This window comes from Aspergillus ambiguus, assembly GCF_047715705.1.
Source record: "Aspergillus ambiguus strain CBS 117.58 unplaced genomic scaffold BDV59scaffold_7, whole genome shotgun sequence".
NCBI lineage: Eukaryota > Fungi > Ascomycota > Eurotiomycetes > Eurotiales > Aspergillaceae > Aspergillus > Aspergillus ambiguus.
The window spans coordinates 356882-382807 of record NW_027395520.1 but is presented as its reverse complement, the minus strand read 5'-3'; the positions used below and the strand labels follow the sequence as shown (position 1 = coordinate 382807).

Sequence of the window (25926 nt, the reverse complement as noted above, 5' to 3'; positions counted from 1 at the left end):
TTTCATACTGCTGACGAAAGAAATATTGCCCCGTCAATATTCAAATATCCTAGACTCTGTGTAAGATACGTGGATATAACCATGACGCCATCGTAAGACCTGGGAGGGATAGATTGATCTGTTTACAGTAATATATCTGTCCGCAAAAATAAGACTTCCTGCACATGTATGGTTTGGTTTATATTATGATTGGGGGACCTACTTTTCTATCCATAATATATAGTTATCGCGACGGATATATTAGCACCATCATATTCATGACAGGCGGAGGAAGTCTCACTTTAGACATTAACCTTTAGTACTCTCAAAACAATTCATTATGGAAAATAGATTTGTTCATTGCAGAGTGGTCCTGCATTCAGTCCATACTAGTTGTGGTTGCAGATTACAGATGTGCTTGCTGAGTCATAAATATATACCTCAGGCAGAATTGCTTTACGCTAACCCGATTGGGAGGGGCACCTCATAAATTTTCGGAGCTCAAGAACACTCGACGACCATGCATCGCAGCTCCTCCACCAGCCGTTGAAGTGTTCCCCGATTCTCGAGGAACACATCCTTTGGCGGTAGATTTAGTGTCCTAGTTCAACGAAGGCGGAGAAAGTTTTACTTTGTCCCTCTCTACTATGGCGCAGAACCATGCCGGCTCCAAGAAACGGCGTCGCGAGCCGTTCAACGTCGATACCAAACTGGTAGAGATTTATGAAGATCTCTCCAGTGAAAAAGATGAGATTCGGCTGAAAGCCGCTCAGGCTCTGGTGTCTCAGTTTACTCCCGACAAAAACCCCGATGAGGAGCAGATCCGGAAAGTGTTGCAGAGACTCTTCCGTGGCCTCTGCAGTAGCCGAAAGGCTGCGCGCATCGGCTTCTCAATTGCCTTGACGGAGATCCTGGCGCAGGTGTTTGCAACCCCCAGGGAACCTTCAGATCTAAGCATCTCGGCTGTCATTACTATGTGGGAATCCCAATCGAATGCGTCGGGCAGCGAGTCGGGTCAGGTATGAGCAAAGGTTTGCATGTATCAGCTTGTCAGTTCTGCTGATGCCCGTTACAGGAACAGAGAGATCACCACTTTGGTCGACTTTTTGGTGCAGAGGCTATCATCAAGTCTGCTGTCCTTTTCAAGCCGCAGGCGCCCTTCCCCGAATGGCTCAAGGTTCTGGATTTGGTTTCTGACCTTGCCAAGAAGAAGCCATGGATCCGGGAAGAGTGCGGCTGGATCCTCTATCGCTGTATCTACGAGCTTTCTTCCCAAAAGGCAGATGGAAAGTTCGTGGAAACTATCCTCGAACGGTTGTCTTCCAATGATCTTGCCCGAACACCTGAGGGCGTTTCTATCTGGCTAGCTGCCAAGGAACTGTTCCCGGACATCAAATTCCCCAGTAAAGTCTGGAAGCATGATGATCCTCTGGATTCTCGAGAAAGGACCCAGCTCACCAAGGTCATGAAAGAATCATCGGCTACCCAGTCCACGGATGGGACCCAAGAGAAGAACGTCAAGCCTTCGGGAGTGTGGAATTCCAAACTCCATTTCGCCTGGGATGTTGTTCTATCTAAACTGGATGCCCCCTCGAACGCCGAGAAGACAACAAGCAAGAGCTCATCTAGACTTAATTTTGTTGACTTTTGGACCGAGGTCGTCGATAGTGAGTTAGCCTTTCCCCCAGTTTGAGACACCACTTTGATTTAACCCTGTCTTGCAGACGGACTATTCGCAGCTGCGTCGTCCGAGGAACGTAAATACTGGGGCTTCCTGCTCTTTTTCAAGGTTCTCAACGAACGTCCCCTGAACCTGGCTTCCCAAGTGTTCACTAAGAACCTTGTAAGATGTCTGACCAACCAGCTTGCCGTCGAAGACCGCTACCTCCATAAAATGGCAGCTAAAGCCGCCAAGACCATGCAGACGCGTGTGTCGAAGGAGCCCGAGTTCGCCGCGGCTTGTATTAGCGGTCTTATGGGTTCCGCTGGCGCTGTGAACTTCGACCAAGCGACCAAGACGAAAACTGTTGAAAAAATTGTGGTTGAGGCCAACCTCGATGCCTTGAAGCAAATCGTGCCTCTCTTTGAGAAGCTCGTTGCCTTACCAGCGACAAATGACTCTAAAATTGCAGCGTCTAACCGCCAGTTCCTGGCCGGGTTGCTCGTGTCGATCGTTAGGTCGCGCGCCTCAGCTACTAGTGAATCCGAGGACGGTATGCAGGATATCCTGGAGCGTATTCTGCTTATCTTTGTGCGTTTTGCATACTTCGTCGACAAGGATGGCGCTCAAGGTCCACACCCTGCATTTACCGAGCAAAGCCAGGAGCTTTTCCGGAATCGCATCAGCTCTTGCTTGAACAGCCTCATCGCTTCCCAGAAGTATGCCACGACTTTGCCCTATGCCGTTGTCCGCAAAATTCGCGATGCAGCAAAGTCTGACGAATTCGGGAAATTCATTATCGATGTGGACGATAAACTCCGTGAATCGATCAAGAACGCTTTCAAATCATTGAAGAAGCTTTCTAGCAAGGTACGTTCCCGTGCTGAAGTACGCATGCATAAACCCACTCTAATGCTGTTTAGGAAAAGAAGGAAGAGTCCACCGGCGTGGATGCCTTCAAACTCCTCTACTCGATGACCATACTTCAGGTTTACAACGGCGACGCAGATGCCGTGTCTATGCTCGAAGAACTTGACTTTTGTTTCTCCAAGATCTTTGGCGACAAAAAGTCCAAGGACGAAGACACTTCAGACGCTTCTGACGCCCTCGTTGAAATTCTCCTCAGTTTCGCCTCGAAGCCGTCGCAGCTGTTCCGTCGCATGAGCGAACAGGTTTTTGGCGCATTCGCCGACAAGGTCACCGAAACTGGATTGGACTCTTTGACTTCCGTGCGTTTTTATCCATCTTACTTGATACCGATGACTGTATAACTAATGCTGCGTGTAGATCCTCGAAGCAAAAGAGAGTCTTGCGGGCCAGCAAGAGATGTTCGAAAAAGAGGACGAAGAAGGAGATGAGGAGATGATCGACGTGGACGAGGAAGACAGCGACGTTGAGGTCGTTGACGCCGAAGCTTCAGGAAGCGAAGACGATGGAGACAGCTCCGAAGCCGAAGAAGACAATGATGGCGGCAACGACGATGAGGAAGCCATTTTCGAGGCCAAACTCGCAGAGGCTCTCGGAACCCACCGTGCTGACCAGGATCTGAACGCCGAGTCGTCGGATTCCGACGCCGATATGGATGACGACGAGATGGAGAAGGTGGACAGCGCGCTTATCAAGGTATTCCAGGCCCGTCGGGACGCTCTGGGACAAAAGAAGGATAAGAAAGACGCCAAGGAGAACATGGTCAACTTCAAAAACCGCGTTCTGGATCTCCTCGAGATCTACGTCAAGAAGTGCCACTCGAAGATCCTGACCCTTGACCTCCTCCTCCCGCTGCTGCGACTGACACGCTTGTCGAGCTCCAAGCAGGTTGCCAACAAGGCCAATACCGTGCTCCGCGAATACACCAAGCTCTGCAAGGGATCTGCCCTTCCAGCGATCCAGGAAACAGAACCGGTGTGGGAGCTATTGCAAGCAATTCACAAGGAGGCGACTCACAGCGGACCGCCGGCTCATCCTTCAGCCTGCAGCCAGGCAAGTCTGCTTGTGGTGAAGGTGCTGGTGGCGCACGATAAGGACGCCGTGGCCGGAGTTGTGGATGTCTACGCTGCCACGCGGAAGCAACAGCTCCTTAGCAAGAAGTGCCATGTGCAGCCGTCGTTCTTCACTGACTGGAACAACTGGTGCGTGAGTGCTAGTAAGCAGCTCAAGACCAAGAACTAGTTCGTGTTGTGCATGTACAATAAGGCAATAGTGCGAACTCTGGATAGAATAGAATTATGCATCACTCGTAATATAAGAACAACACTTCTCAACCAACAATACGTCAACTCCCCTAGCCTTAAAACCCTTTTATATACCGGTGCATGCTCGTCTCCTCCAGCACCTCGAACTTCATTCCCACTTCGATTAGTCCCTCGTTACGCGGCGCGCTCAACATTCCAAAGCACGGCTTATACTTCATCCCCTCATCGATCCGCCGATAATTCATAAGCGTGTCCCACGGCTGGGTTTTATGCTTCTCAGCCGTATCCGGGTCTACATTCGGGACCTGACAGCGGGTACAGCGGGCCACGACATCCAGATCCAGCTGGCGGGTGCCGGCATCGCCGCTAATGCGAACGAGCTTCCACGAGTCCTCGGACCAGGGCGCGTCACCCTTGATGATGATGTTTGGACGAAAGCGTTCGATGGTGATGGGGTCGGCGCCGGTCTTGGCAAGTCGTGAATTGAGCTCGGCGATGGACGCCTCACTGGCGATCAGGACGGGATGAACGTCGGAAAAACAGACGCTCTGTTCGCGACCGAGTAGGCGCGGGTCTCCGTTTCCCTGCATGATGCGCGGCGTTGGGCCCTTGTAGACGAGCGCGACGTCGCGACGGAGAAACTCTGAGAACAGCGCGTTGACGGCAGCGCCGTAGACATGTCCGTCCGTGACGGTATCCCACACCTTGACTTGCGCCAGGGTGGTGTGTGCGGCCAGCCAGGCCGGGTCGGGATGCGCCGGGATGCTCACAGTCTTGTGCGCGGGGGCGCCCGTGACGCTGATGAGCAGCGATGCGCCGTCAGCGCTGAGTGCCGTGTTGATGAGCGTCATCTCCGGGATTTGCCGGATGGTGAGGAACTCATTTGTGGTGGCGTCTACGAGCATCCACCGGCGGTCGAGATCCAGGCCTTGCATGCGAAGCTTAGTTTGGGGTACTTGAAAACCACGACAGGACTTGATGGGGTAGACGCGCAGAGCGACCACCTCGCTGCTGGCTGGGGAGCGTCTCCCGAGACGTTGGAGGAGGCTAGACCGGTTAATTTGGGCCCAGCCAGCGAATCGGGAGAAGAGAAATATAGGGATTAAGAGAAGCAGCAAGAGCACTGCGATAGAAAGAGTTGTCTGATCTGGCATTGTGTGAATAGGCGAGTCGAGATGATGGAGGAGGGATGATTCATGAAGCCGAAGTTTCGGAGTATGTAAAGTCGGGCGATTCTATGCCGCTAACCGTCTTTGGATGGGCGGGTCCGCTTCTCCAATTTCCCGAAGGGGAATGGGCAGTGGATTACATATGGAAGCATAGAAATAGGTAGATACTAAAGATATTGACATCCAAACTGCGTCTAAATAACAAATATGATAAACCGAGATAAACCGCTAATGACATATAGGAGAGATCCTAGAATATTCACCATGCTGCAAGAAATGTCAGAAAATACTCCAAGACTAAAATGCGTTTCGTCTGTTTTAGACCGAGTGGTCGATCCAGCGCTCAATCAACGCTTTGATCAATGCAATCGCGGCATCCCGGCCCTTCTGCACATCGGCATCGTTACAGGCCGATGGCACGTGGAAGAACACGACGTTGCGATCAAAACCTTCGCGGAAAGCCAACGCCATGCTAGTATAGTAAATGAACTCGCAAAGATAGCGTCCCGCGTCGTGTGAGATCCGAACATCCGTTCCCGGAGCCACGAAGGCCTTCCACGTCTGCAAGAGGCCATCATCTGGGGGGTGCGGATTGAGCAGTTGCTTAGATGGACTGGTAGGCGCCGCGGTTGTCGTAGGGCTTGCGCGACCAGGTCTGAGGACTGGAGGTAAGCCGAGGTCTCTCCAGATTCGCTCACCATCCTCGTAGCCGGCACATCCCTTAATGTCGGACATGTGATACGAGTCGCGGTGGGCCTGCGATTCCACGGAATAGTAGGATCGTGTAGCTGCGATGCCCATGTGGATTACGATATTCGGCCGTCGACCGCCATGTGCGTTGACATAATCCTCAATGATGCCGGGGAGAGCCGATTTCACTGTTGAGTAGGCGACTGGTATCGGGGTTGGGTGGACATGGATGGAGACTCGGCGGGGGGTGACGCCATCTGCAGAGGGGGCTTTCGCCGGAAACTCAAAAGATGAGGGGAGCGACGAGGCTATGAGGTAGGAGGCATTGACGAGATTGGTTTTAAATGGCTACGATATCGGTTAGAGTGGGAGCTCCTTGCATGTCATGTAGGACCACGATTGAACTTACACCAAACCCGGTGACCAGGACGGAGATCTCGTCGGGGTCTGTGGGAGGAGGAGGGGGAATGTCTTTTATGTTGGTGTTGGGCGGCAAGACGCCCGGGCTGTAGTCTCCCATTGTACCGGCCAGCTGAAGAATAAATTAGAAGAGAGTAATCGAGAGTTTGCGAGGGAGATGGATTGAAACGTTGTACGAGAGAAGCTTCCCCGCATTTCGCATTTGGTTGGTCTCTGCCCAATGCGGGACTTGGCGTCACGAGACCAGCCGGACTTCTCACTTGCTTGTTTGGTCTCCCTCATGTATCGTCTCGCGTCTTTGGAATATCTGCCGCTCATTGCAAGCCACTGATCAGTCCCAGGCGCAGTCGCTCGTTGGAGCCCATTTCTCCATATCCAATATGACCCATCGGGTGCTGGGCGATCCGATTCCGAACCCCCAGAGCCCACTTGGCATCGGCCTATCCCGCAGCCCAAGAATAAGATCTCCAATGATAACAGACCGTCGTTGAAAGAGCAAATCATGGATGTTCCAATGGAGATTGCTCATCTGCAGAGTCAGATCCACATCGTTGATGGGCACCTCGAACGACACCCAAGATGAAACCGCCAGGTATCAGTCGGAATACAGACGCGACATTCGACAACGCGTCATCTTGGGACAAACCCAACTTTGGGCGTCGTCCACCCTTCGCGACAGACCGACTCAGATATAAAGAAAGCAAAGGAGAGGCTTCTGCCCATGAAATTATAAGTTTGAGGGCACATCCTCGACATGCCTGTTTCGGCAACCCTGGTGTCAATCACCCAATCACCCGGGCTCGTTTGCTGCCGGATACGCAAGAGACCCATCCCGAGAGATGCTAACCCGCTCGGCTAGAGCATTATTGAGGTCAAATGCCTGCCAGGTTCATTTATGGCCCACCGACAGCGCAAGCCGTTACGGGCCCCTGCTGTCCCTGCTCCCATCCGTCGTATTTATCCTGTCGTTTTCGTATTCGCGCACCCACGTCGCCTCCGCTTCGGCTACAAGACTTCGGGTTGCCCCATGCCGTGTATGTCGGCGTCCAAGTGGGTGTTTTAAGAGTAGAAATAGACCAAAGATTCCCTTGTTTTGTCTGTGTTTCTTCCAGAAGCTTTCTGTGCGACGGATGGTGGAACTCACGTCCACTATAACGGAACGACATGGCCGTCATCCTGGAGATTCTAAATACCCAAAATCTGGTGCAGGGCATCGCTGCTGCTCTGCTTCTCGTCTTCGTGTCCAGCTTCTATGGCGACCTTTCCGATGGTATACCGTATCGTAATATCCCCCTGGTGGGAAGAAGCCGATGGGAAATCTCGAACAAAAAAGCCAAACAGCGCTTTGTCTCTTCGGCGAAAGAGCTGATTGCGCAAGGATTCAGTCAGGTATCGACCAGCGTCCCTTGGACCTCCAAACCAACAGCGCAGATAGGGAGACTAATACGACCATTAGGGAAGGATGGTGTTTCAGCTCATGTTTGCCCAATGCACCACGATTGTGCTGCACCCGCAATATGTAAACGAGATCAAAAACCACCCGAATCTCAGCTTTGACGAGGCCAACAAGAAGGTAAACCCCCTCTTCGTCGCTTACGGCATTCCTACTGACAGGTTCGAGTCCTTTTTTGGGTCCAAGATCCCCGGCTTCGAGCCGTTCGATGGCTTGGACAAAGAGGGTATCGTCCTGGAGGTGATCAACAAGAAACTCACCCACACGCTCGGTATGCCGAATATACCGGCATGTCTACACGCCAGTTCTAACCACTCGCGCAGGGCAAATAACGATCCCCTTGTCGAGAGAGACAGCGGCCGTGTGTAACGAGAAGCTTCCAAAATCAGACGGTAAGCTAGCATCAAGCCTACCATCACTGGAATATCACTAACATGCCAGAACCAGAATGGCAGCCCTTCACCTTCGCTCAGGAAATCCCCCACATTGTGGCCCGGCTCTCCTCCCTGGTCTTCCTAGGTCAGAAGATCTGCCGAAACCAGGAATGGCTGAACGTCTCGGTCAACTACACGATCGACGCCTTTGTGGCGGCCCGCGACCTCCGACTATGGCCGTCCATCACCCGTCGGTTCGTGCACTGGTTCATCCCCTCCGCGAAGCGACTCCGCCACCATACTGTCGTCGCCACGGAGATCATAGAGGCTGAAATTGAGAAGCGCGAGCTCATCCAGGCAGGAAAGCTCCCTGAGGAGGATCCGCCACGGACGCATGCCGATGCGCTGGACTGGTTCGCCGAGGTCGCCGCTGGACGACCGTTCAACTTCACCCGCACGCAGATCGGCCTCTCCATGGCCGCCATCCACACAACGTCCAATTTGCTCACGAATGTCATGTACGATCTGACTGCGTACCCGGAGCACATCCAGCCGCTGCGCGACGAGATTAAGGCGATTGTGGCCGAGGACGGTGTGCTGAAGAAGACCAGTCTGACGAAGATGAAGCGGATGGACAGTGTGATGAAGGAGAGCCAGCGGCTGAATGCTGCCGGAATCGGTGCGTGTCTCCCCACTCCAGCGTTGGACTGCGCATCCATAGATACTAACGGAATGGTCTCCCTTCAGCCTTCCTCAACCGCCTCGCCATGGAAGAGGTGATCCTTTCGGACGGCACACGCATCCCTAAGGGCTCGAACATTGTTGTGTCTGCCCACAACATGCTGGACGAGTCCATATACCCCGATGCAGAGACGTACCATGGCTTCCGGTTCTACGACAAGCGGCAGGAGCCAGGCAATGAGCACCGGTTCCAGTTCGTGACAACGAGCCCGGAGCATCTGGGCTTCGGCCATGGCATGCACGCGTGCCCCGGCCGGTTCTTCGCAGCCAACGAGGTGAAGATCCTCCTCGCGCACCTGCTTCTCAAGTACGACTGGAAATTTGCCGAGGACGTGGGTGCTGTCCGGCCACCGAATATCATGCACGGTACCGAGAGCATCTGCAACCCGACCATCAAGTTGCTGTATAGAGCGCGCCAGCCGGAGGTGGACCTGGCTGCGCTTGGGGAGGTGGCGGTATAGGGCAGGTTTACGCGTGGATTGTTTTTCTTGTGCTACTAGATTTGGATGCTGGCAATGTGGCCATGTGCAGGGCGCCAAGATACGATGTTTCGGATATGGTATTCATGAATCTGTGTTTTACTTATTTGGAATCTACTGCATGGGTAGTCTGTGAGGATGCCTTCGGTTTTGCCGTTTATGCCTCACGGCACGAGGAAGCATGGCCAACTCAGACATGTCTGGAAAATACGCAAGGAGCGACCCGGCAGAAAGTATCACCCCGGATCCGAGGGCGGGTTATCTGATCTGATGGAGCGGCGGGGACCTTCTATAGTTGACCATAGGGCCTACCGAACCGTATTCGTTAGAAGCTGGCCACAAGCGATGCTAGTTGGGCCGTATACGAATTAGCCCTATCGGCGCTCGTGTCGGCGACGGGCATTCCGTTGCAGCACGAACTGCTGCATATTATGGCCGCAACCGCATTTTCTAAAGCAAGTACTGCATTTCCAGTTGAGAAACATGCATAGTTCAGTCCAATATGGAGCCCGTCGGACTGGGTCCATAAGGAAGACTCGACAATTTCTCCGCTAGAGCACTGCTTCAGGGGAAATTGAAATCGTCCCTGCAGGCGAGCAATCAGAGGGAAACAAGTAAACCATTGGCGTCAACGTGGGCCCATATTGGTAGGTATTAATAGCGGTCCCCAGTGGGAGAGTTCCTGGTGCTACTCGTTAGACACTGAGGAGCTGGGGACGGTGTTGGTAGTCTGCGATGGGTTCCTGCAGGGACCCACGGAGATGAGAAGAAGGGGAGAAGTTCCATCCACCGTGGTGTACTGGGTGTCGGGATGTTGGCTGGAGGTGGAGCGGAGATGGATGCAGCATGGAGAGCAAAGTTGTGTGTACGGCGTTACAGCATATACGGGCAGACTGCTACAGGTGATTGGCGAATGGAGTCACAATACGGTATCGTACCAGACGCGCGCCTACGCGTTACAGACGCGTTGGGACGCGCTGAACCCCCCCCGGGACGCGTCCTGGCCAATCAGGCAGATATCAACAAAATATCAACAATCCCATACATTCAGACGTTCAATGCATTCTTTCATCCTTTCAGTCATGGGATGAGCCGTCGGACGGCCCTTCCCTGGTGCCATTCTTATTCTGACATCCCGCCCTCGCCCCGACTCCGTCTCCCGTAATCATCAGAAGTGAGGCGGCTAGTCGCGTCTTTCGAATCTTCGCCCCGGTCAGGCGGTGGGCAGACTAATGCACGCCCTGTCCATCTTGGTTCGCCAGCGGCGGAGTGGAGAACGCTTCTGCAGGAGACTGGAGCGACTACGACATTTCTGGGAATCTCTCGAGACGCTCGAGACCTCCGCTGGCGTGAGCGAGCACGAACCATTGGTGTAAATCGGTGAGCGTGACTGTCGGTCGAAATTCCTGGTCGCCGTGCTGCCCCCTCCCAGCCACCGCGACCTGATCACCCGGTCCTGTCCGATGCTTGTACCTGAACCTGAACGGACAGACCGAGCTTTTTTCATCTTAAAGGGTGTCGATCAGAGGACACCGGGTGTCATGGGAAGAGGGGGTGCAGTGGTGATCGGGGAGAGAGGCCTTTGCATGATTATGGAATCTGCTTGGGCTCATAGACGAATGAGAGCGTCTAAAGAGGGTTCGTCATGCATGCTCAACGGACAGAGCGCATAGGGAAGTTGGATTGCTAGGCCTCCACCAACATCGTGGGAGGAAGCAACGAGAGGGGAGGGCGAAGTAGGCAGGACGCTGTAGGGAGGAAATTTTCCTTTTTCATTTTTTTTTCTCACTAGGATTTTTCTGGAAAGACTCCATCCGCCATCGACGCGGTGAGGAGTAGACCGTCAGCCGTCTAGGACGAAGTAGGGGACGGCCTGGGAGATCCATCGCTCTCCAGCCTCAGGAATTAAACTCCAACGGGGACACTGTCTGTCGAGGCCGGGTGTGATTGGACGCAGATTTTCTAAAATAATCGCAGCAATCCAACGAAACTGAAAAAATAAAAGAAGAAAAAAAAAAAGGTGAAATGGGGATGAAAGGCCCTCAGTGACCTCACCTGCGAGCTCCGCATTCCAGAGACTCAGCAGCATTCCAGGCGGCGTTGTTTTGTTTCGAGTGATTCAGCGGGGAACTTGATTAAATGAGGCGATGAGTCGTAGTCTCCTCTGTGTCTCTGACTGTTATCTCCATCCGAGTCCTTTTCCAGTTCGATCGTCCATCATCGCGGCCTGACGTGGAGCGGCGATTGGGAGTGGAACCGTGGGAAGAGCGAAAGCGTCCAGCAGGCGAGGGGGAAGACTGACCACCCCGTGACCAACACTGGAACTTCTACTTCCACTCCGATTCCTCGACTTCTCTACTTCTCTCTCATCTCTCTCTACCTCATCCTTCTCCACCCCCTTGCTCTCTTCCCTACGAGCACGCGCTCGTAGCCTTCCGTCCCTTCTGTGGCTTTTCTCTTTTCTTTTGTGTTGGTCTGGCGTTTTTGTGTGTCAATGTTGAAAGCTCTCCTTCGCCGTACGTGTTGACCTGAATATCTACTTCTCCCGTACTCGAATGGCGATCCTGTCAACTGCCCCTTCGCATCGCTTCTTCATTCACACGAATTCGATCGCTTGTTAATTATCTCCGACCACTCACATCTTGACGACCTGTTATTTCCTTTCGTGTTTGGTGTTTTCTGTGTTTCCTTTGCGTTTCCGTTACGATTCACGACCTCCCCCGTTACGTTGGTGATCACTTGACGATTGCTCACCTTGATAAAAAAACAAACTCATCAACCCCGTTGTTTTCCCGTTGTTTTGATCCGTCTATTAGCTGCGTCTTGCGAGTCCCTTCTTCCATTGCGCAGTATTTCAATCCGGCAGTGTGGTGTCCAACATCGATAGCCGAGTCCGCGCTGCTCCTGACTTGCGAGATCCAATTCACCTGTGCGCGACATCTTCGACTGAGCGAAATGACCCAGCTATAGAGAAATCATCCGATCTCTGTCACGCGAACCATTAAGCAGAGAAGGTCTTGATTTCCTACCCGACCCCAACCCGCGCATCATGGCTTTCCGGCGGCAGCCTGGTCTCTCGCGCACCCTGCCGAAGAACTTCACCTTCCCTTCGGTCGCGCTGGAAGAGCCTCGGACGCCAGAACATTCCTCGATTTGCCTCGACACTCCTCCACCGCCGCCTCGCCACTCCAGTTGTCGCGTGCGCCGATCGCGCGCGCGCTCCGGGACCGATGTTTTCGCGCAGGCCGAATATGATCTGACCACCTTTGATTCCAACCATTCCGACATCCCCTTACCTTCTATCGAATTTCCTCCTCACGACTCTGCGATGCCTCATCCGGCTCCGATCGCTCCCGCGAGCAATGACCATTTCTTGGCCCCTCCGCGGGATCGCGTGGCTCTCAAGACCCCACCCGCCCAGATCCGCCCTGATCCCGTCGATCTCCAGCCCACCGGATCGTGGTCCATGGGAGAACTTCAGAATCTGGGGGAATCAATCCAGCGTCCTGGATCTGCATGCTCGCACGCTTCGGATTCGTCCATTTCCTCCATCGAAACCTTCGCCTCCCATCGCTCCGTCGGCGGGAGCTGCACCAGCGCAGAGAGCGATGCTCATGACCCTTTTTTCCATCTAGAGATTGCGCCGAAGCAACTCCCTCAGCCATCTCTCCCTGTCGCTCCTCAACACAAGCATCGCGCGTCTCGGTTGCGAGAGCGATGGACCCTGGAGATGGATAACCACCTGTGGAATACATATCAGATGTACATCCAGGACCCGACAATGACCCCATTCAAGATGACACCGGGAAGCATTCCTCCCTTGGGCGTGACACATCGCGTCGCACGAGAGGCAAAGAGAACGTGGGAGAGAAGGCGCTTCCGGCTCAACAGACAGTCTCCCTTCACTCCCCAGCCGTGTCGCAGCGGCGACTCGACCCCCACACCGAAGGCGGACGCTGCCAAACCCATCTGGCCCAGATCCGAAGCCTCCACCAGGCGCCGACTAAAGTTGCTGAGCAAAAAGAAGTTCTCTATCGCACCACACTATCAGAGAATGATGCAGTCGCGGAGCCCGACGCCATTTCTGGATATGTTCTCCCGTTCCTATCGAGAGTCCTCTCGCGTTGATGGGGCCGGCGGTGGTTCTGCAGCCTATGCCACGCGTGACTTGGGCGTATCTCTTGTCTCTTCGTCGGTCCCAGGACCTTTGTCGCAGTTGGCCGTGGAAAATTCATCGCCGCAGGGCGTTTCAAGCCAGTGGTTCAACCACCCCGTTGCCGTTCCCGGCTCCGAGCATGAGATGGTGGACGCCTTACCTAAGAGACCGTTCAGCTTCGACGAACGAGAAATGGCCCCACGCCTCGGATCACCGTTTGACTATCACACGTGGGGTCCCAACACATCGCGGAATCGAGTCCAACGCAGTACCCCGAGACAAAGAAGAGAGACTATTCACGTGACCGGCTCACGACTACGTTCTCCGCCGCGCATGGATCTCTTCCCCAACGTCAATGCAAGTGCAGAACAAAGCCTTCCCAACCCTCCGGCGCCGGTCGAGGATCTCAGCGAACAAGACACCCAGCGTCATTTGGAGGAGCTTTACAGACAGGGAAAGCTTAATGACTCTGGCCAGCGACGAGTGCGGATTCGAAACCGCGGAGCCACCACTAGCTCTGTCAAAACCAAAGCCCTCGAACAACTCTTTTCGCCGCCGTCCTCCTCATCTCGAAACGAGGAGCCCTTCTCGGAAAGATCTGCGGATAACCCGCTGCGCGATTTCATTGGGGAACACATCAAGCGACTTGGGTCGCCCTTTAAATTGGAGAGCACAAAGAGGTCAGACGCTACACCTAGATTCATCAGGCATGCTCCGTCGCGCTCGGAACCTTTTGCAGGCGGGCTGTTGCCACCGTTTTTGACACCAGCCCAGAATATCGCCCCAGGGACTCCGGAGACGAACTTGCTCCCCTACAACCCTACAGAGGAAGGCATTTCAGATGCTGAACGCATTCGCCGGCAAATACTGAACATGTCTTATGCGCGACAATAAGCGAGACATGCTTTCACCTTCCAAATTTGTTCATTACTGGGCGCCAGATTCGTTGCAATCCCTTTTTCTTGACTAATGATTTACCAGCACGATTTACCTTGTCATATGCATGACCAGGTGAAATAATGACAGAAATGGCATTGACGACTTTTATGACATTGAAGAAAAAGAAAACAAAAATTCTGCTCTTAGACAAAGACATTCAACGACAGAGCATTTGTTTGAAGATACATGATATGGTTCGAGAAATCATGTTTTACATTTATCCGGCGCATCTCGTGCTTGAATTTCGACTACCCATCGCGATATTTGCCATCCATCGAAACATATGGCATTTTGAAATCCAAAATGACCCCGATCGATTCGAAACGGTCTCACACGATTTCATTTTCTTCTTTTGTGAACAATATGACTACCGTACCTGGCACTGTCCGTTGAGTACCACTAGATATTGGACTGACTGGACCCGGGTTCAGTGTTGCTCTCAGACCGACTACACTCTTTGAATTTCCTTGCTTCTCAACAAGTCCTGACGATATCAGGAATCGTCTCATCTCTCATGAAAAAACCAAAAAAAAAAGGAAGAAAAAAAAAAAGGAACATATCTCGGAATATCCGAACCCACTCTCTCAATTCTTTTCCTTCCATTTTCATTTTTCTTCTTTTCCTTACTTCTATCGACTGGATCTTTCTCCAATACCCGATATCATCATGTCGTTGTTTTGTCTTCCCGGTGAGCAGTGTATGCATTTTCTTTTTCCCCAACATGCGTGATGATTGGAATGGAGAGATGCCGAATTGAATGGAACGACTCATAGATGAAATGATTATGATGCTGCTTAGCAGATGTTTTATGACAATGCAGCGTTGGATTCAGTTTTGTTTTGTTATTGAGGTTACTTTCTGTTAAGGTCTTGATTCTGTCTTAGCTATAGGTTAGGCCTTTTTCGATAATACACCTTACTTTTGAGTTTTACGCCGGTTTCCAATACCCCCGGTTGGGCATAGCGCCGAAAACACTTACAAGGCCACATCGCATCCGACCAGCATTCCTCTCGTTTCTGGCCTGGCACAGATCCACTTCCCGCGCCATATTTCAACGTTACATGCATATGGGTACGGAGTACTATGGCTGGAACTCCCATCAAGCCTAGCCACGTTAACAACCCCTTTCACGTATCATTCCCTATCTTCGGCGCCGCCCGGAGATACTGCCTCAGCGTTAAGAGGAAAGTAATCATGCACAACATACAAAATGTAAATGTTGTTGGCCGGCCAGTCTTTGTCACATGAAGCATTCGCTATATCCCTCAATCTTAGAATGAATCTAACTTAAGGAAAGTGGTCCTGATTTTATCCATTTAGTCTACATGTAGAAGCAGACGTGGCGCGTAGGGTGCACATGTGATATCTGTTTGAATTGACCTAGTGTAAGGTTCTTCGACGAGGAGCAACGTATTAGGTACTATTGTCACTCCGAAACACAATGGAGACAACCCAAAACATTCTGCTAGATATTTAGAGCATGATCCTGCTTCTAATTTCATCAATCCTATGTCCTACAAGGGAAGGTACGGCAAGTTATAATGATTTCGCCCAGGGTGTTGTATCATATCAACGAAAGAAATGTAGTATACACTGGAGATTCCGGTATGAACGGCCATCGAGTAAAATGCATCCTGATCTGTGATCCATCTTCTTGCAGATCAGCAGAGACTTTCCGAATGCGATGATCTTCCGGTACATTGATGCGGTCCGCCATGATTGAAGCATGCTCTTCCTCGATCTCTATTATCCGTTGGGCACAGAGAGCTGAGTATCGGTCCTGCCAAGCGCCGTGATAGAAGGAAGAATGAAGCATCAGATCAACAGCTTTTCGGCGTATCAGAGGATGGCGACAGCGGGAAGCGACCAGGAACATCGGCGGCGTGATTCCAAGGTCGAAACTGAACAATAAGTTAAAATCTTGCGATGCTGTCTTCCAAGTCTCGCTGATACTCTCGGCGAGGTTGACGATGGCCTGGAAATTATCGATATAATTGTCAAAGGCGCCTTCGGACTCAACGCCATAAGTCTCAACAATAACGACGGAGGCATGGTAATAGAGTTCCAGGAGACTGCGCGTGCAATCTAGAAGAACTGAAGGTTCAGACGAGAAATCAGATGAATTCATAGCTTCTTTCCATTGACGCAGGACGGTTATTGGTGGCCTTTGTTGCGACTGGAAATGCCAGGGTTCAACGCGTTCCAAGTAAGAAAAGATGTAATTCATGACGCGGTCGTAGTCCCTTCGGGCAGCATCAAGAGAAGGGTAGGAGGGCGGCACAGTCGGGGCCGGTAAACAGAGTGGGACCCCGAGGTCTCCTAATGCGTGACGGGAGTCCATGCATAAAGAGAATTGTACCCGCAGACGCTGCAGAATTGGCGTAATTTCGTTATTAATGAAGTCTACTGTGGGTCGTGAATACTCCTGGAGCGTGTTATAGGCAGTGGTACGAGTTCGCCACCAATACAGCAGCCTCAAGCCAGCCGTAAGGTGAAGCAGACAGGCCGCATCGCCGCTCCGAAATTGCTCAAAGCACATAAAGAGGAGACATAGAGTCAAAATAATATCCGGTCGTGAAGGCACGTCAGGAGTTTCCGTCTGCACGGTTTTGATAGCCGCGATATAATGTCTCAGTGCCATCACTTGTGCTGTGCTTCGAGCATGCGTTTCTGGCCATCGGATAGAAGAACCAGCGTCTACCGGCTCTAGGCTCTCATGCAGCGAAGCCAGCGCTGTGAGGGCATGCTTGACAGGCGTTTCACTGTGGCCGAGTTGAAGAAGGGTTGGCAGCCACTGGCTTGCATCCCGTTGGCCAAAGATTCGATGAGCAGTCCGACTTCGGAAAAAGAGAAAAGCTCGCCGTTCCTCATCTTTCAACGTATCGGCTGATAGCGCTGGCTGGAGAGGGGCTGCGTAACCCTCACATATTCTTTTAGTCGCGACACAGCGCAGACAGGATGGTCTGTGCTCATCGCATTTGACACGCCTGCAGCGAAGAGTTAATAGTGAAGATCACGACATCCACTAGAATCCAGGACACGAACCGAGACCTGGATAAATGATGGTCAGTGACTGCATTGGCAGGCTGGGTGCAGAGACTTACTTGCAGGTGAAGCAGCCGCCTCGAGACCTACGTGTCGACAGCGCACCTGACCTTGTCGCCTTCATCGCATGAAGAGCAGAAGACCACGATGGTTTGACTTGACGGCGGATCAGCGGAGACGCTCCGAAAGGCGGTCAGCGGTGGCAAAGGAGAACGGTCGCATACTATGATTGGTCGGTTCCAAACTATTTCGATGTTCCCAATGAAAACTGAATAGTCTATCTACCCATATACGCCCTTAATTGCACCTTAATATTTACAATTTAATAATGGCTATAAAACATTATAATTGAATTGATAAAATAATGCATCATTCAGAGTCGAATCGCAGCTGATATGATCAGAAAATTAGATCTTTGCCTTCCACTTCCAGTGCCAGTCCAACGCCGCCCAGCGCGACAGTGCTATACTGACAAGCCCAACGAGCAAAACCGCAGAGTAAAATCCAACGAGAATCTGAGGCGTTGTTGACTGAAGCAATTTGCCGCCAATTGGAACCGTCAGTAAGACCCCAAATGCAGCAACACTATAAACGGTTCCGTAGAATCGACCATACTCTTCGGTTTTGCACAGTTGTCCTGCGCAGACTGGCGCCAGGGAAATCCAACCACCAGAGCCAAATCCAAATATGGCTATGACAGCATAGAGTGTAGCTGCGCTAGATGAACCATATGGAAGCCAGACTGCTGCCATGATAATCAAGGTCACACAGACCATAGCTAGCAACATGTTAAACCTACCAAGATGATCGGCCGCAAATCCCGGTAATACTCTCCCCACAAGACTCATGCCGTTCAATAGCGTCAGGGAGTAGAACTGGATGTCCTCGCCAAGCCCGGTAAAACGGACATATGTAGGAAGCAGAGCCGCACAGCCAAAGATGATGAATTCAAATGAGAAAACTGCAATCGCAAGAAAGCAAAGCCGAGGAGCAGCCAGAGCACGGATGTCTATAGTTACCCTGCTACTGCTACTGGTTGGAAGTCGTCCCTTTACCAGGAACACACCCACCGTGTAGCACCCAAGGGCCATAAAAGCAATGATCCGAATTGCCCATAGCCACCCATACTTCTGAAAAAGTGTTCTAAGTATTAAGGGGATAATAGCTCCACCTGCCGAAGATCCTGCCATGCAAATGCCAGATGCCAAGGCACGGCGCCGATAGAACCAGTGACTCAGAACCGCGATTGCAACGGTAGTGATGATGGCAGAAGAAATGCCGCCGAGGACGCCAAGGCAGAGCATGAAATGCCAGTACTCTGTACATTGAGCCAGCAGCATATAACACGCAATATTAGCAATGCTCCCGCATATGATCAGGGCTCGTGGCCCATAACGATCGAAGAGCGGCCCGACTTGGACTCCGAGGAATAATGTCAAGAAGACAAGCACAGCCGTGATCCACCCGACATCGCTGACACTATAGTCAGCTAGTTGATGGGTATTAATGTAGTCTTGGACGGAGCCGACTGCGGAAGGAAGGTTAACAGCAACGACAGAAAAGGGGTCCTGAACACAGCTAGTTCCTTACCGGCAGTCTGAAAGCCAAACGAAGGAAACATCATTAGAAACGATCCAAGTAGGCAAGACCAAGCTCTCCAGCTGTTCTCCGGGAACGATGCTTTGATATCTCGCTCCACAGACTCGGCAGCGAGATCGACTTCGCTGCTGTGGTCAGCAATATTCTGACTGGTGAGTGGGACATGAGGCTCGGCAACGGCAAATCGGCGCATGGTGGTTCAATCTCCTGCTAGAACTGTGGTTGGCATCAGCATGGGCTCTTCGTCATTTTAAGCGGCCTAATCGGTATTTGTAGTCTAACCTTTTAGATTTTGTGGAGGCAGAAACTGTAGATGCAAGGTTGCGCCCCAAAGACCCGTAGTCTCCAATCTCAAAACGTTAGGTCCACGGCAGTGAGCTACTTCCAATATTCAAAATTTTAAGGATAAGAAACTGAGGCCGGGGATTTCAGTCAGGTGAGGGAAAGAAAAGGACTGATGCAGAATCGCAGCGATCTAAAAAAGATGCATGATGATGGTCTGTGGGTCAAAAAGGCATTCTACCATTGGCCATATCAATATACTCCCGAGCGAGCCAATTAACCATCTCATAGATCCTCAGCATCCCCACTTAGCGCCGCCGGAAAGAGTCGCTCCATCCGACATAGGAGAGCTATGCGGGGTGTACATGTATGACGAGATGAAGACGGAGAGAAATGAAGCAGATAGTCACTCTATAGAACTAAGTCTGGGAGTTTGACATTGATGATCGAATCATTTCGTTTCTGAAAACTGATTTATTGGCACAGGCACAAGATCTTCTTGTAGGTATATATAGTTGCGTTGTACATATTTTTGCCAAGCTGTATGTTTCTGATCTATATAACCGAATTAATTTCGTGCTTCTTTTATTTTATAGTCGAATATTTCTGCAACAAATATAAAAATGGGATTACCATCTTGCTACAATAAGTCTCAGCACAACACTGTCCCGTTAATCTAGTGACTCTTTTGAAGGGCATAGGGGGACTTGTTCGGAGTGAACATGTGGAAGATATCGATGCCTGGATCACCGAACAGTGGAAGGACTGTCGTAGTGACACTCGCTCGACGAACATTCAGGCATTGGTCTCTGAATATAATGACCAGATGCGGATCGATGAATAAACAAGGCGAGCGATAGAGGAGAAAGATGCATATTGGGATTACTGATCATTATTACGCTATTAAATGGGATTGGAAGGTCTTCGGCACTTCTATCATAGTTTCATTAGCAGAGAGAGAGTTTTGCTGAATTATTTCACCATTGTCTCCATGATACTGGTGCATTGTGCATTTTAAATTTCTTCCCCCCAAAAACTGGCTCTTAAGCTCTATCCTATTCAATCATCGTAATCCCTTCATAAGTTCACACTTCTGAACTAGGGTAAGATAATTTCGAGCACCGTGGGGAAATACACCAAAAGAGGTATTAAAAAGAAAGCCAAGGCCCACAGTCAGAGACCGAAAAGTGAATGTCTTTCACAGGTTTTATTAATTTGGTCACCACAAACCAAACATTGGTTTCATACTTTAGGGGAATCGGCGATGCCGTCGACCAAACTATCGTCTACCAATCTAGGGAATAGACATAGCCACCTGCAATCCAGCAAACCATATGCCACAGGGTACTTGAGAAAGTGATAAAACTTGATTGAGGCAACCTGTAAGCCTTCCAGCCCAAGGAACTATAAATATCGGATGATGCGCTCTTGAGATGAACTGAACATTGGCACTTAAGCCAGATTTCATAATGCAGGATCTCGACTTCCCTTTGGAATTAAAGCATACAGCTCTCTACCAACCTGTTAACCATGTCTTGCTGGTAGTATTCCTACCCAAAGGCTCCCGAAATTGCATGACAACCACCGCTCAGCACGAACTGGAAAAGATTTTCGCCTGGCTTGACAAGAATCCCGATCTGCGATGTGCCGTCATCACCGGAGCCGGACGCATGTTTTTGAGTGGAGGTGATCTCCACGAATGGTACCGTTTAAATCATAAACCCCTTGGGCTCTTCGATATGGTCCCCCGACGGGGATTTGCCGGCTTGACGGGGAGGTTTGGCAAGAAGCCCGTTATCGCAGCGGTCAATGGCCCAGCATTTGGCGGTGGGTTTGAGATGCTCATGGGCGTCGACATGATCATTGCATCCAGTAATGCTACTTTCTCGTTACCGGAAGTGAAGAGGGGAGTTCTTGCATTTGGCGGATGTCTGCCACGCTTGATGAAAAACGTGGGACGGCAAAGGGCCATGGAGATGGCTCTCGTGGGAGACTCCATCACCGCAGAGCGTGCTCACCAGTGGGGCCTTGTTAATGAGATCGTTGCAGAGAATTCTGGAACAGAGGATGTTCTGAAGCGTCCCGTGGTGTTGAAGGCGGTGGAGTATGCACAGAAGATGGCGAGGCATAGTCCAGATAGTGTCATACTGTCGAGAACAGCAGTCCTCCTGGGACATGAGCAAGGAAGTGCCGAGGCTGCTTCCTGGTTCATAGGGGACATGGTAGACCAAGGATTCGACGAAAACCCGAACCTGCAGGAGGGGTTGGCCGCCTTTGTCGAGAAACGAAAACCTGTGTGGAGACCTAGCAAACTATAGGGGTGCACTTGAGATGGAGTAGTCACGCAGGCCAGCTCCTGGGGTTGCTGGGAGTGTCTCTATACAACCTTGAGCATACGCTTTCTAGGGAGAGAGACATTTTATATTGGACAGAATAAGCTTTGAGAGACTAAATAGGCAGTCTAGTATTTCCAGGATACAAGTTAACAAAAATGAACAAGAACGTAGGAGTAGAACCGAGAGAGGACCTGGCATGAAGAATACCGGAACGCCAACGCACTAAAGCACCAAAGGTAGAGGGGTATCGTGATTCATGATACATCGTAAAAGATGAAAATCTGGTCAATCATGGTCAATGAGAATAAAATCTCCCAAAATCAATGCTTCCCCAGTTTCCTCTTCTTATCGGACAGAATCGCTTCCAATTTGCGGATCTGAAGACCAAGACCTTTTTTCTCTGCATTTGCAAGCAGCCACGCCTCCATTTTCTCGCGAACATATCGCATGGAATTCAACACGGGAAGAGCCGTGGGAGAATTGGCATTCTCGTCTAAGAGAGCCATAGCAGGATTATTTCCCTTGCGTTCCATTTGAACCCATCGGTCGGCGCCGGGATTCAAAAGAAGGTCGAAGACATCCGACCAAATCTCGCGTTCCCAGTACCGCTTCAGTGTCTCGCGAATCCGGTAGGTTTTCGTGCATGATGCCCCAATCATGCCATCGGCGGCACATTCGCTGCGACGTACCGGGGAGGACTCGATGTATTTTCCGAAAAGCATAACGTGCACTATTCCCGCAAGGCCGAAGAGGTCGATTTGATGGGTCCATGGGCGCATCTCCTGGATCTCGTTGCATTCGTGCTTGGTGATTTCCCAGTCCGCAATGAACTGGACTGTCGGCTCGAAAGCTTGCATGTCAACAGCCCGGCCGAAGTCGATGAGGCAGAGTCCTTTGTTGTGCCATCCATGAGATCCGTGAGGAGAGTAGTAGATTTCACGTGAATCCAGCGACTCTTCGGAGGGAATGAAAGAAGACGTGGTTGGCTTGTTGTCGAATCGGACAAGGCAGTTATCGGCCTTGAGATCACCGTGGAGAATGCCGCACGCATGAAGGGCTTCGACAGTTCGGAACAGCTCCACCGTGAAAAACATCGCAAGGACTTCATCAACCCCTCCTTCGCCATTATTGTTCGCCATACTTGGCTCGTTGCGGACGAGATTGATCAGGTCGAGAAGCGTACCTTGTCCACGATAGTCCTCAACAAGGACTGTCTCATTTTTGAAGACGTGCAGCTCATGGGCCCGGATAATACTTTCGGTAACACGGGACAGCTCAGAGTTCCGGTTCAAACGTTCGTGTGCTTTTTGGATCATGTAGAATTCCCAGGGGCTTGGTGGGCCAACTTCGATTTTGATCGCTTCAAAGCCGTACCGAGGGGATTGATGGTGAGTCATTCTGTCTTCAACCGGACTGGAGCCTTTGCTTCTGCCGTCGGTAGACCCAATTTCTGAATCAAATGTAGAGTTGTCAGGGCTCTCAGCAAGGTAGACAGGAGCATATGCACCCGCTCCAAGCTCCCGTCTGATGATGTAGCTTCGCTCCGCACCAGGGAGGTCGAGCATGGGTATGTCGAAAGCATCCTCACCGCCGCTTCTAGCCCGTTTCGCATAGATTTTCATGAATTTGTGTATATCCTGAGCGTACTGAGTATCAACACCAGAATGATCACGGTACCCAGGAAGCGACGTAAGGTCGGAGCCTGCTGCCTCAAGGATTGTCCTCCGGATCTCCCTATCAGTAGGATTGCACTGAGAATCCTTGATAATTGGTCCGTATGAATAGTCATCCGGAAGAGGAGAGGCGAATCTAGGATTTGCAGCAGCTTTCTTCGCGGTGGGACTGAATGCAACATCTTCTGGCAAGCTCACGGTGTTATCAGGGGCATATGGAGTTTTCGCCATCAACGGCGAGCCGAGAAGGTTTCCCATCTGGGGAATCTGCGGTGTTCTGTTGCCTTGTGCAGGTTTGGACGGGGTTTTCGCATTGTACAAGGCACTTCGCGCAGCTGTCATCGAGGCAAGGGAGTGTTCTGTTTGCTCCACGATAGGCGTCATGAATGGAAGGCGATTTTGAGCAACCACTGCGGGATCGCGGTATGGGCCACAGGGCGGGTTGTAATCATCGGGCATCTCGGGGATAAAACGCTGTCGCTGGTGTTTTTCGGTGGTAGGGAATTGGTCATGGGTCTCGGTTTCATCATCGGCCTCTTGAAACACCGTCGACTGTGTTATTTCGCCCTGTGAATCAGACGGTTCCAAGCGAGAGACATCGCCCTCAGTGAATTGTGTCCATTCACCGTCCACTACACTCTCAGCCCTCGTGTTGTCGTCGAAGCCCTTATGGAACGTTGTAGTTTCATCGTCGCCGAAGTCGCTGGACGGCGCTGATAGATGACCAGTAACAGTGCTCTCGCCGGCACTTGTGTAGTCATCGTCGTCAAAGTCGCTACTTTCCGCATTCTCCGTCTCTGCCTTCAACGGTTGATTGAAGATACTGTATATTTCGTCCGTGGCGGCGCGAGTGTGCATCGTCATCGTCGGCTCAGCGGTGCTTTTACGACGGATTTTACCTCCAGTCGGAGAATCAAACTTCATTTTCACTGGGATCGATTAGCATCAAGTGTGAAGGGTAATGCTTCCACACGGTAGAATACCTGTTTGTGTTTCCCCTCGGACCTCTCGTAGCTTCAACTTCTTTACCTTTCCTGATTTGCCCTCGAGGCCATCCGAGGAGGCCGCCTGCGGGTCGGATCCATCTGCTTCTTTGACGGTCAACTTCTGTTTGAATTCCCTCGGCAACTTCTCTTCCATCGCATGCTCGATTGCGTTCTCGTTTCCAGATATCTGCTTCAGAGGCTCCTTGGGTAGACGCCAGTTCTTCTGCATCCAACCACGACTGATAGCCCTCAATTCTTCAAAGCTGACTTCATGGGCAGGGTTCGAATAATCGGGATACACAGCGTCGAGGTTCACGAAGACACGCTCACGTCTCCCGGTACGAGGGTTTATCGCCTCCCTTACACGATGCTCAGGAACCTGTTGCGGTTGTGTGGACTCTTTCTCTTGAACGTTTGAATTTGAAGTTGACTGGATACATGAATCGTAAACCAAACCCGGTTTATGCCACCAATTAGTCCTGTGATCGTAAATATACGGAAGATTGAACAGCAAAGGACGAACCCGCGGACTCACCTCATCCCGGAAAATGGCCATCTTCTGCACTGGAGCTGGCTTCTTGCCTGCCTTCAGCGTCTCCCCAACCCACGGTTTGGCCTCCACTTTATTCTCCTTGCGACGCTCATGCAACGACCCGACATTATCCCATCCCTTAGACTGCCCCGACACCGCCGGCTGGCTCTCTGCCGAGTCAGCATCCGAGAAGATGGCCATCTTCGGCTTGCCCGACTTCGTCTTGGGCGGAGGACCAGTGGAAGAGCCCGATTGCTGAGTCTGCGCATCTGTCGTCGCACCCGCGAAGGGATCAACCTTGGCAGCCAGCGCGGGACGCACGACCGGCAGGGCAGGAGACGACGGGCCGGCGTCCTGAGAATGCCGTTCATATCGCTGCTGGAACTCGCTGTATTTGCGAACCAGGCGCTCAGCAGGCCGGGCCTCACGGTCCAAACCAAGCCGGTAGACTTCATCCGCCTGTGTCCACCGGCCCGCGCCTTCCAGCCACGCGGCAAATTCCTCATAGAACAAGGCAAGGCCTTCGCCGATGTGGTGACGAGCCAGGAACGCAAATGTCTCCCGCGGCGAGTCGGAGAATAGTCGGATGTAGTGCAGCCATAGTCGCAGGTAGCGGGGATCGTTTTTGTAATGCGGCGACGAGAGGAACGATCTCACAGCTCGCTCCAGCAGCGGGAGAAGGCCTGATTCTGGTGTAGCCTGTGTCGAGGGGTATGCGTTCAGTGTCCATTTCACGTATCGGTCATAAATGTCGAGCGGGTCGTCGGATTCGCCGATCGCCTGTAACTCGGTCTCGTACTCTTGTTTTATGGCATCATTGAGTGTTCGTGTGTCGTTCGGCGATGGCGTCGCCAGTATGTCCTTGGGATTCTTGGGAGAAAAGATCCGCGCGAGCTCCCTTGCGGATCGGCCACCGGGGAGCGACTGGATGTTTTCCTTCTGGGTCTCGATGATATCAAAGTTGACGAGGTCTTCGTTGGCCGCCATGGCGGCGTGGAGGGCGCGAGACTGGAACCAAGGAAAGTATCGTAAGCAACTAAATGCTGTATAGAAGTAGATGCTGCTGGGTTAGTCGTCGGCGTGGGGTGGTGCTCGGAGGGGACGGTGTGATGGTCGTTGACGGGAGAAGATCAGACACGCCGAGTGTCTTTTTTTCGTCGTTTATCGATAAACAGAGGCCTGTGGTTGTCGGGACAACGTATCACGTGATAGTTTCGACTG

At 51.6% G+C, this 25926-nt stretch overlaps 9 protein-coding genes across 9 annotated transcripts; 4 read left to right on the top strand and 5 right to left on the bottom strand.

The window, feature by feature from the left end:
- Positions 1-500: 500 nt before the first annotated feature.
- On the top strand, positions 501-3892 carry BDV59DRAFT_173827 (DNA-directed DNA polymerase POL5). The gene is made up of 5 exons (XM_073688968.1): positions 501-998; positions 1055-1646; positions 1704-2509; positions 2569-2868; positions 2927-3892. Exons 1-5 carry the CDS (start codon positions 627-629, stop codon positions 3806-3808), a joined length of 2952 nt encoding a protein of 983 aa, XP_073550157.1. The 5' UTR covers positions 501-626; the 3' UTR covers positions 3809-3892.
- A 1-nt stretch (position 3893) lies between these two features.
- On the bottom strand, positions 3894-5009 carry BDV59DRAFT_173826 (MOSC domain-containing protein). The gene has a single exon (XM_073688967.1). It carries the CDS (start codon positions 4983-4985, stop codon positions 3927-3929), a length of 1059 nt encoding a protein of 352 aa, XP_073550156.1. The 5' UTR covers positions 4986-5009; the 3' UTR covers positions 3894-3926.
- A 309-nt stretch (positions 5010-5318) lies between these two features.
- Positions 5319-6210, bottom strand: BDV59DRAFT_200045 (putative pyroglutamyl peptidase type I; the record flags this gene model as incomplete). Its single annotated transcript, XM_073693487.1, has 2 exons — positions 5319-6038; positions 6100-6210. 2 exons carry the CDS (start codon positions 6208-6210, stop codon positions 5319-5321), a joined length of 831 nt encoding a protein of 276 aa, XP_073550155.1.
- Positions 6211-7274: 1064 nt separating this feature from the next.
- On the top strand, positions 7275-9139 carry BDV59DRAFT_200044 (cytochrome P450; the record flags this gene model as incomplete). Its single annotated transcript, XM_073693486.1, has 5 exons — positions 7275-7499; positions 7567-7834; positions 7887-7955; positions 8005-8616; positions 8685-9139. The coding sequence occupies 5 exons, from the start codon at positions 7275-7277 to the stop codon at positions 9137-9139; spliced, it is 1629 nt and encodes a 542-aa protein (XP_073550154.1).
- A 3067-nt stretch (positions 9140-12206) lies between these two features.
- BDV59DRAFT_200043 (uncharacterized protein) lies at positions 12207-14207 on the top strand (the record flags this gene model as incomplete). Its single annotated transcript, XM_073693485.1, has 1 exon — positions 12207-14207. The coding sequence occupies one exon, from the start codon at positions 12207-12209 to the stop codon at positions 14205-14207; it is 2001 nt and encodes a 666-aa protein (XP_073550153.1).
- A 1551-nt stretch (positions 14208-15758) lies between these two features.
- Positions 15759-17435, bottom strand: BDV59DRAFT_173823 (uncharacterized protein). Its single transcript, XM_073688966.1, has 2 exons — positions 17357-17435; positions 15759-17303 (listed from the first exon to the last, which is right to left on the bottom strand). Exon 2 carries the CDS (start codon positions 16891-16893, stop codon positions 15817-15819), a length of 1077 nt encoding a protein of 358 aa, XP_073550152.1. The 5' UTR covers positions 16894-17303; positions 17357-17435; the 3' UTR covers positions 15759-15816.
- A 251-nt stretch (positions 17436-17686) lies between these two features.
- Positions 17687-19089, bottom strand: BDV59DRAFT_211673 (putative MFS monocarboxylate transporter; the record flags this gene model as incomplete). Its single annotated transcript, XM_073695852.1, has 2 exons — positions 17687-18825; positions 18888-19089. 2 exons carry the CDS (start codon positions 19087-19089, stop codon positions 17705-17707), a joined length of 1323 nt encoding a protein of 440 aa, XP_073550151.1. The 3' UTR covers positions 17687-17704.
- Positions 19090-20615: 1526 nt separating this feature from the next.
- On the top strand, positions 20616-21665 carry BDV59DRAFT_154231 (enoyl-CoA hydratase/isomerase family protein). Its single transcript, XM_073687406.1, has one exon. It carries the CDS (start codon positions 20648-20650, stop codon positions 21494-21496), a length of 849 nt encoding a protein of 282 aa, XP_073550150.1. The 5' UTR covers positions 20616-20647; the 3' UTR covers positions 21497-21665.
- On the bottom strand, positions 21666-25834 carry BDV59DRAFT_154230 (putative checkpoint protein kinase (SldA)). Its single transcript, XM_073687405.1, has 2 exons — positions 24171-25834; positions 21666-24116 (listed from the first exon to the last, which is right to left on the bottom strand). The coding sequence occupies exons 1-2, from the start codon at positions 25690-25692 to the stop codon at positions 21835-21837; spliced, it is 3804 nt and encodes a 1267-aa protein (XP_073550149.1). The 5' UTR covers positions 25693-25834; the 3' UTR covers positions 21666-21834.
- Positions 25835-25926: the final 92 nt, after the last annotated feature.

What these genes read in the sequence shown, in the direction of transcription:
- BDV59DRAFT_173827 (XM_073688968.1), top strand. Translation starts at nt 627, where the DNA reads ATGGCGCAGAACCATGCCGGCTCCAAGAAACGGCGTCGCGAGCCGTTC. An exon ending in CGGGCAGCGAGTCGGGTCAG is followed by an intron (nt 999 to 1,054) that starts GTATGAGCAAAG and finishes TGCCCGTTACAG; the next exon opens with GAACAGAGAGATCACCACTT. An exon ending in GATTGGACTCTTTGACTTCC is followed by an intron (nt 2,869 to 2,926) that starts GTGCGTTTTTAT and finishes TGCTGCGTGTAG; the next exon opens with ATCCTCGAAGCAAAAGAGAG.
- BDV59DRAFT_173826 (XM_073688967.1), bottom strand. Translation starts at nt 4,985, where the DNA reads ATGCCAGATCAGACAACTCTTTCTATCGCAGTGCTCTTGCTGCTTCTC.
- BDV59DRAFT_173823 (XM_073688966.1), bottom strand. Translation starts at nt 16,893, where the DNA reads ATGGCACTGAGACATTATATCGCGGCTATCAAAACCGTGCAGACGGAA.
- BDV59DRAFT_154231 (XM_073687406.1), top strand. Translation starts at nt 20,648, where the DNA reads ATGCAGGATCTCGACTTCCCTTTGGAATTAAAGCATACAGCTCTCTAC.
- BDV59DRAFT_154230 (XM_073687405.1), bottom strand. Translation starts at nt 25,692, where the DNA reads ATGGCGGCCAACGAAGACCTCGTCAACTTTGATATCATCGAGACCCAG. An exon ending in CCGAGGGGAAACACAAACAG is followed by an intron (nt 24,117 to 24,170) that starts GTATTCTACCGT and finishes AATCGATCCCAG; the next exon opens with TGAAAATGAAGTTTGATTCT.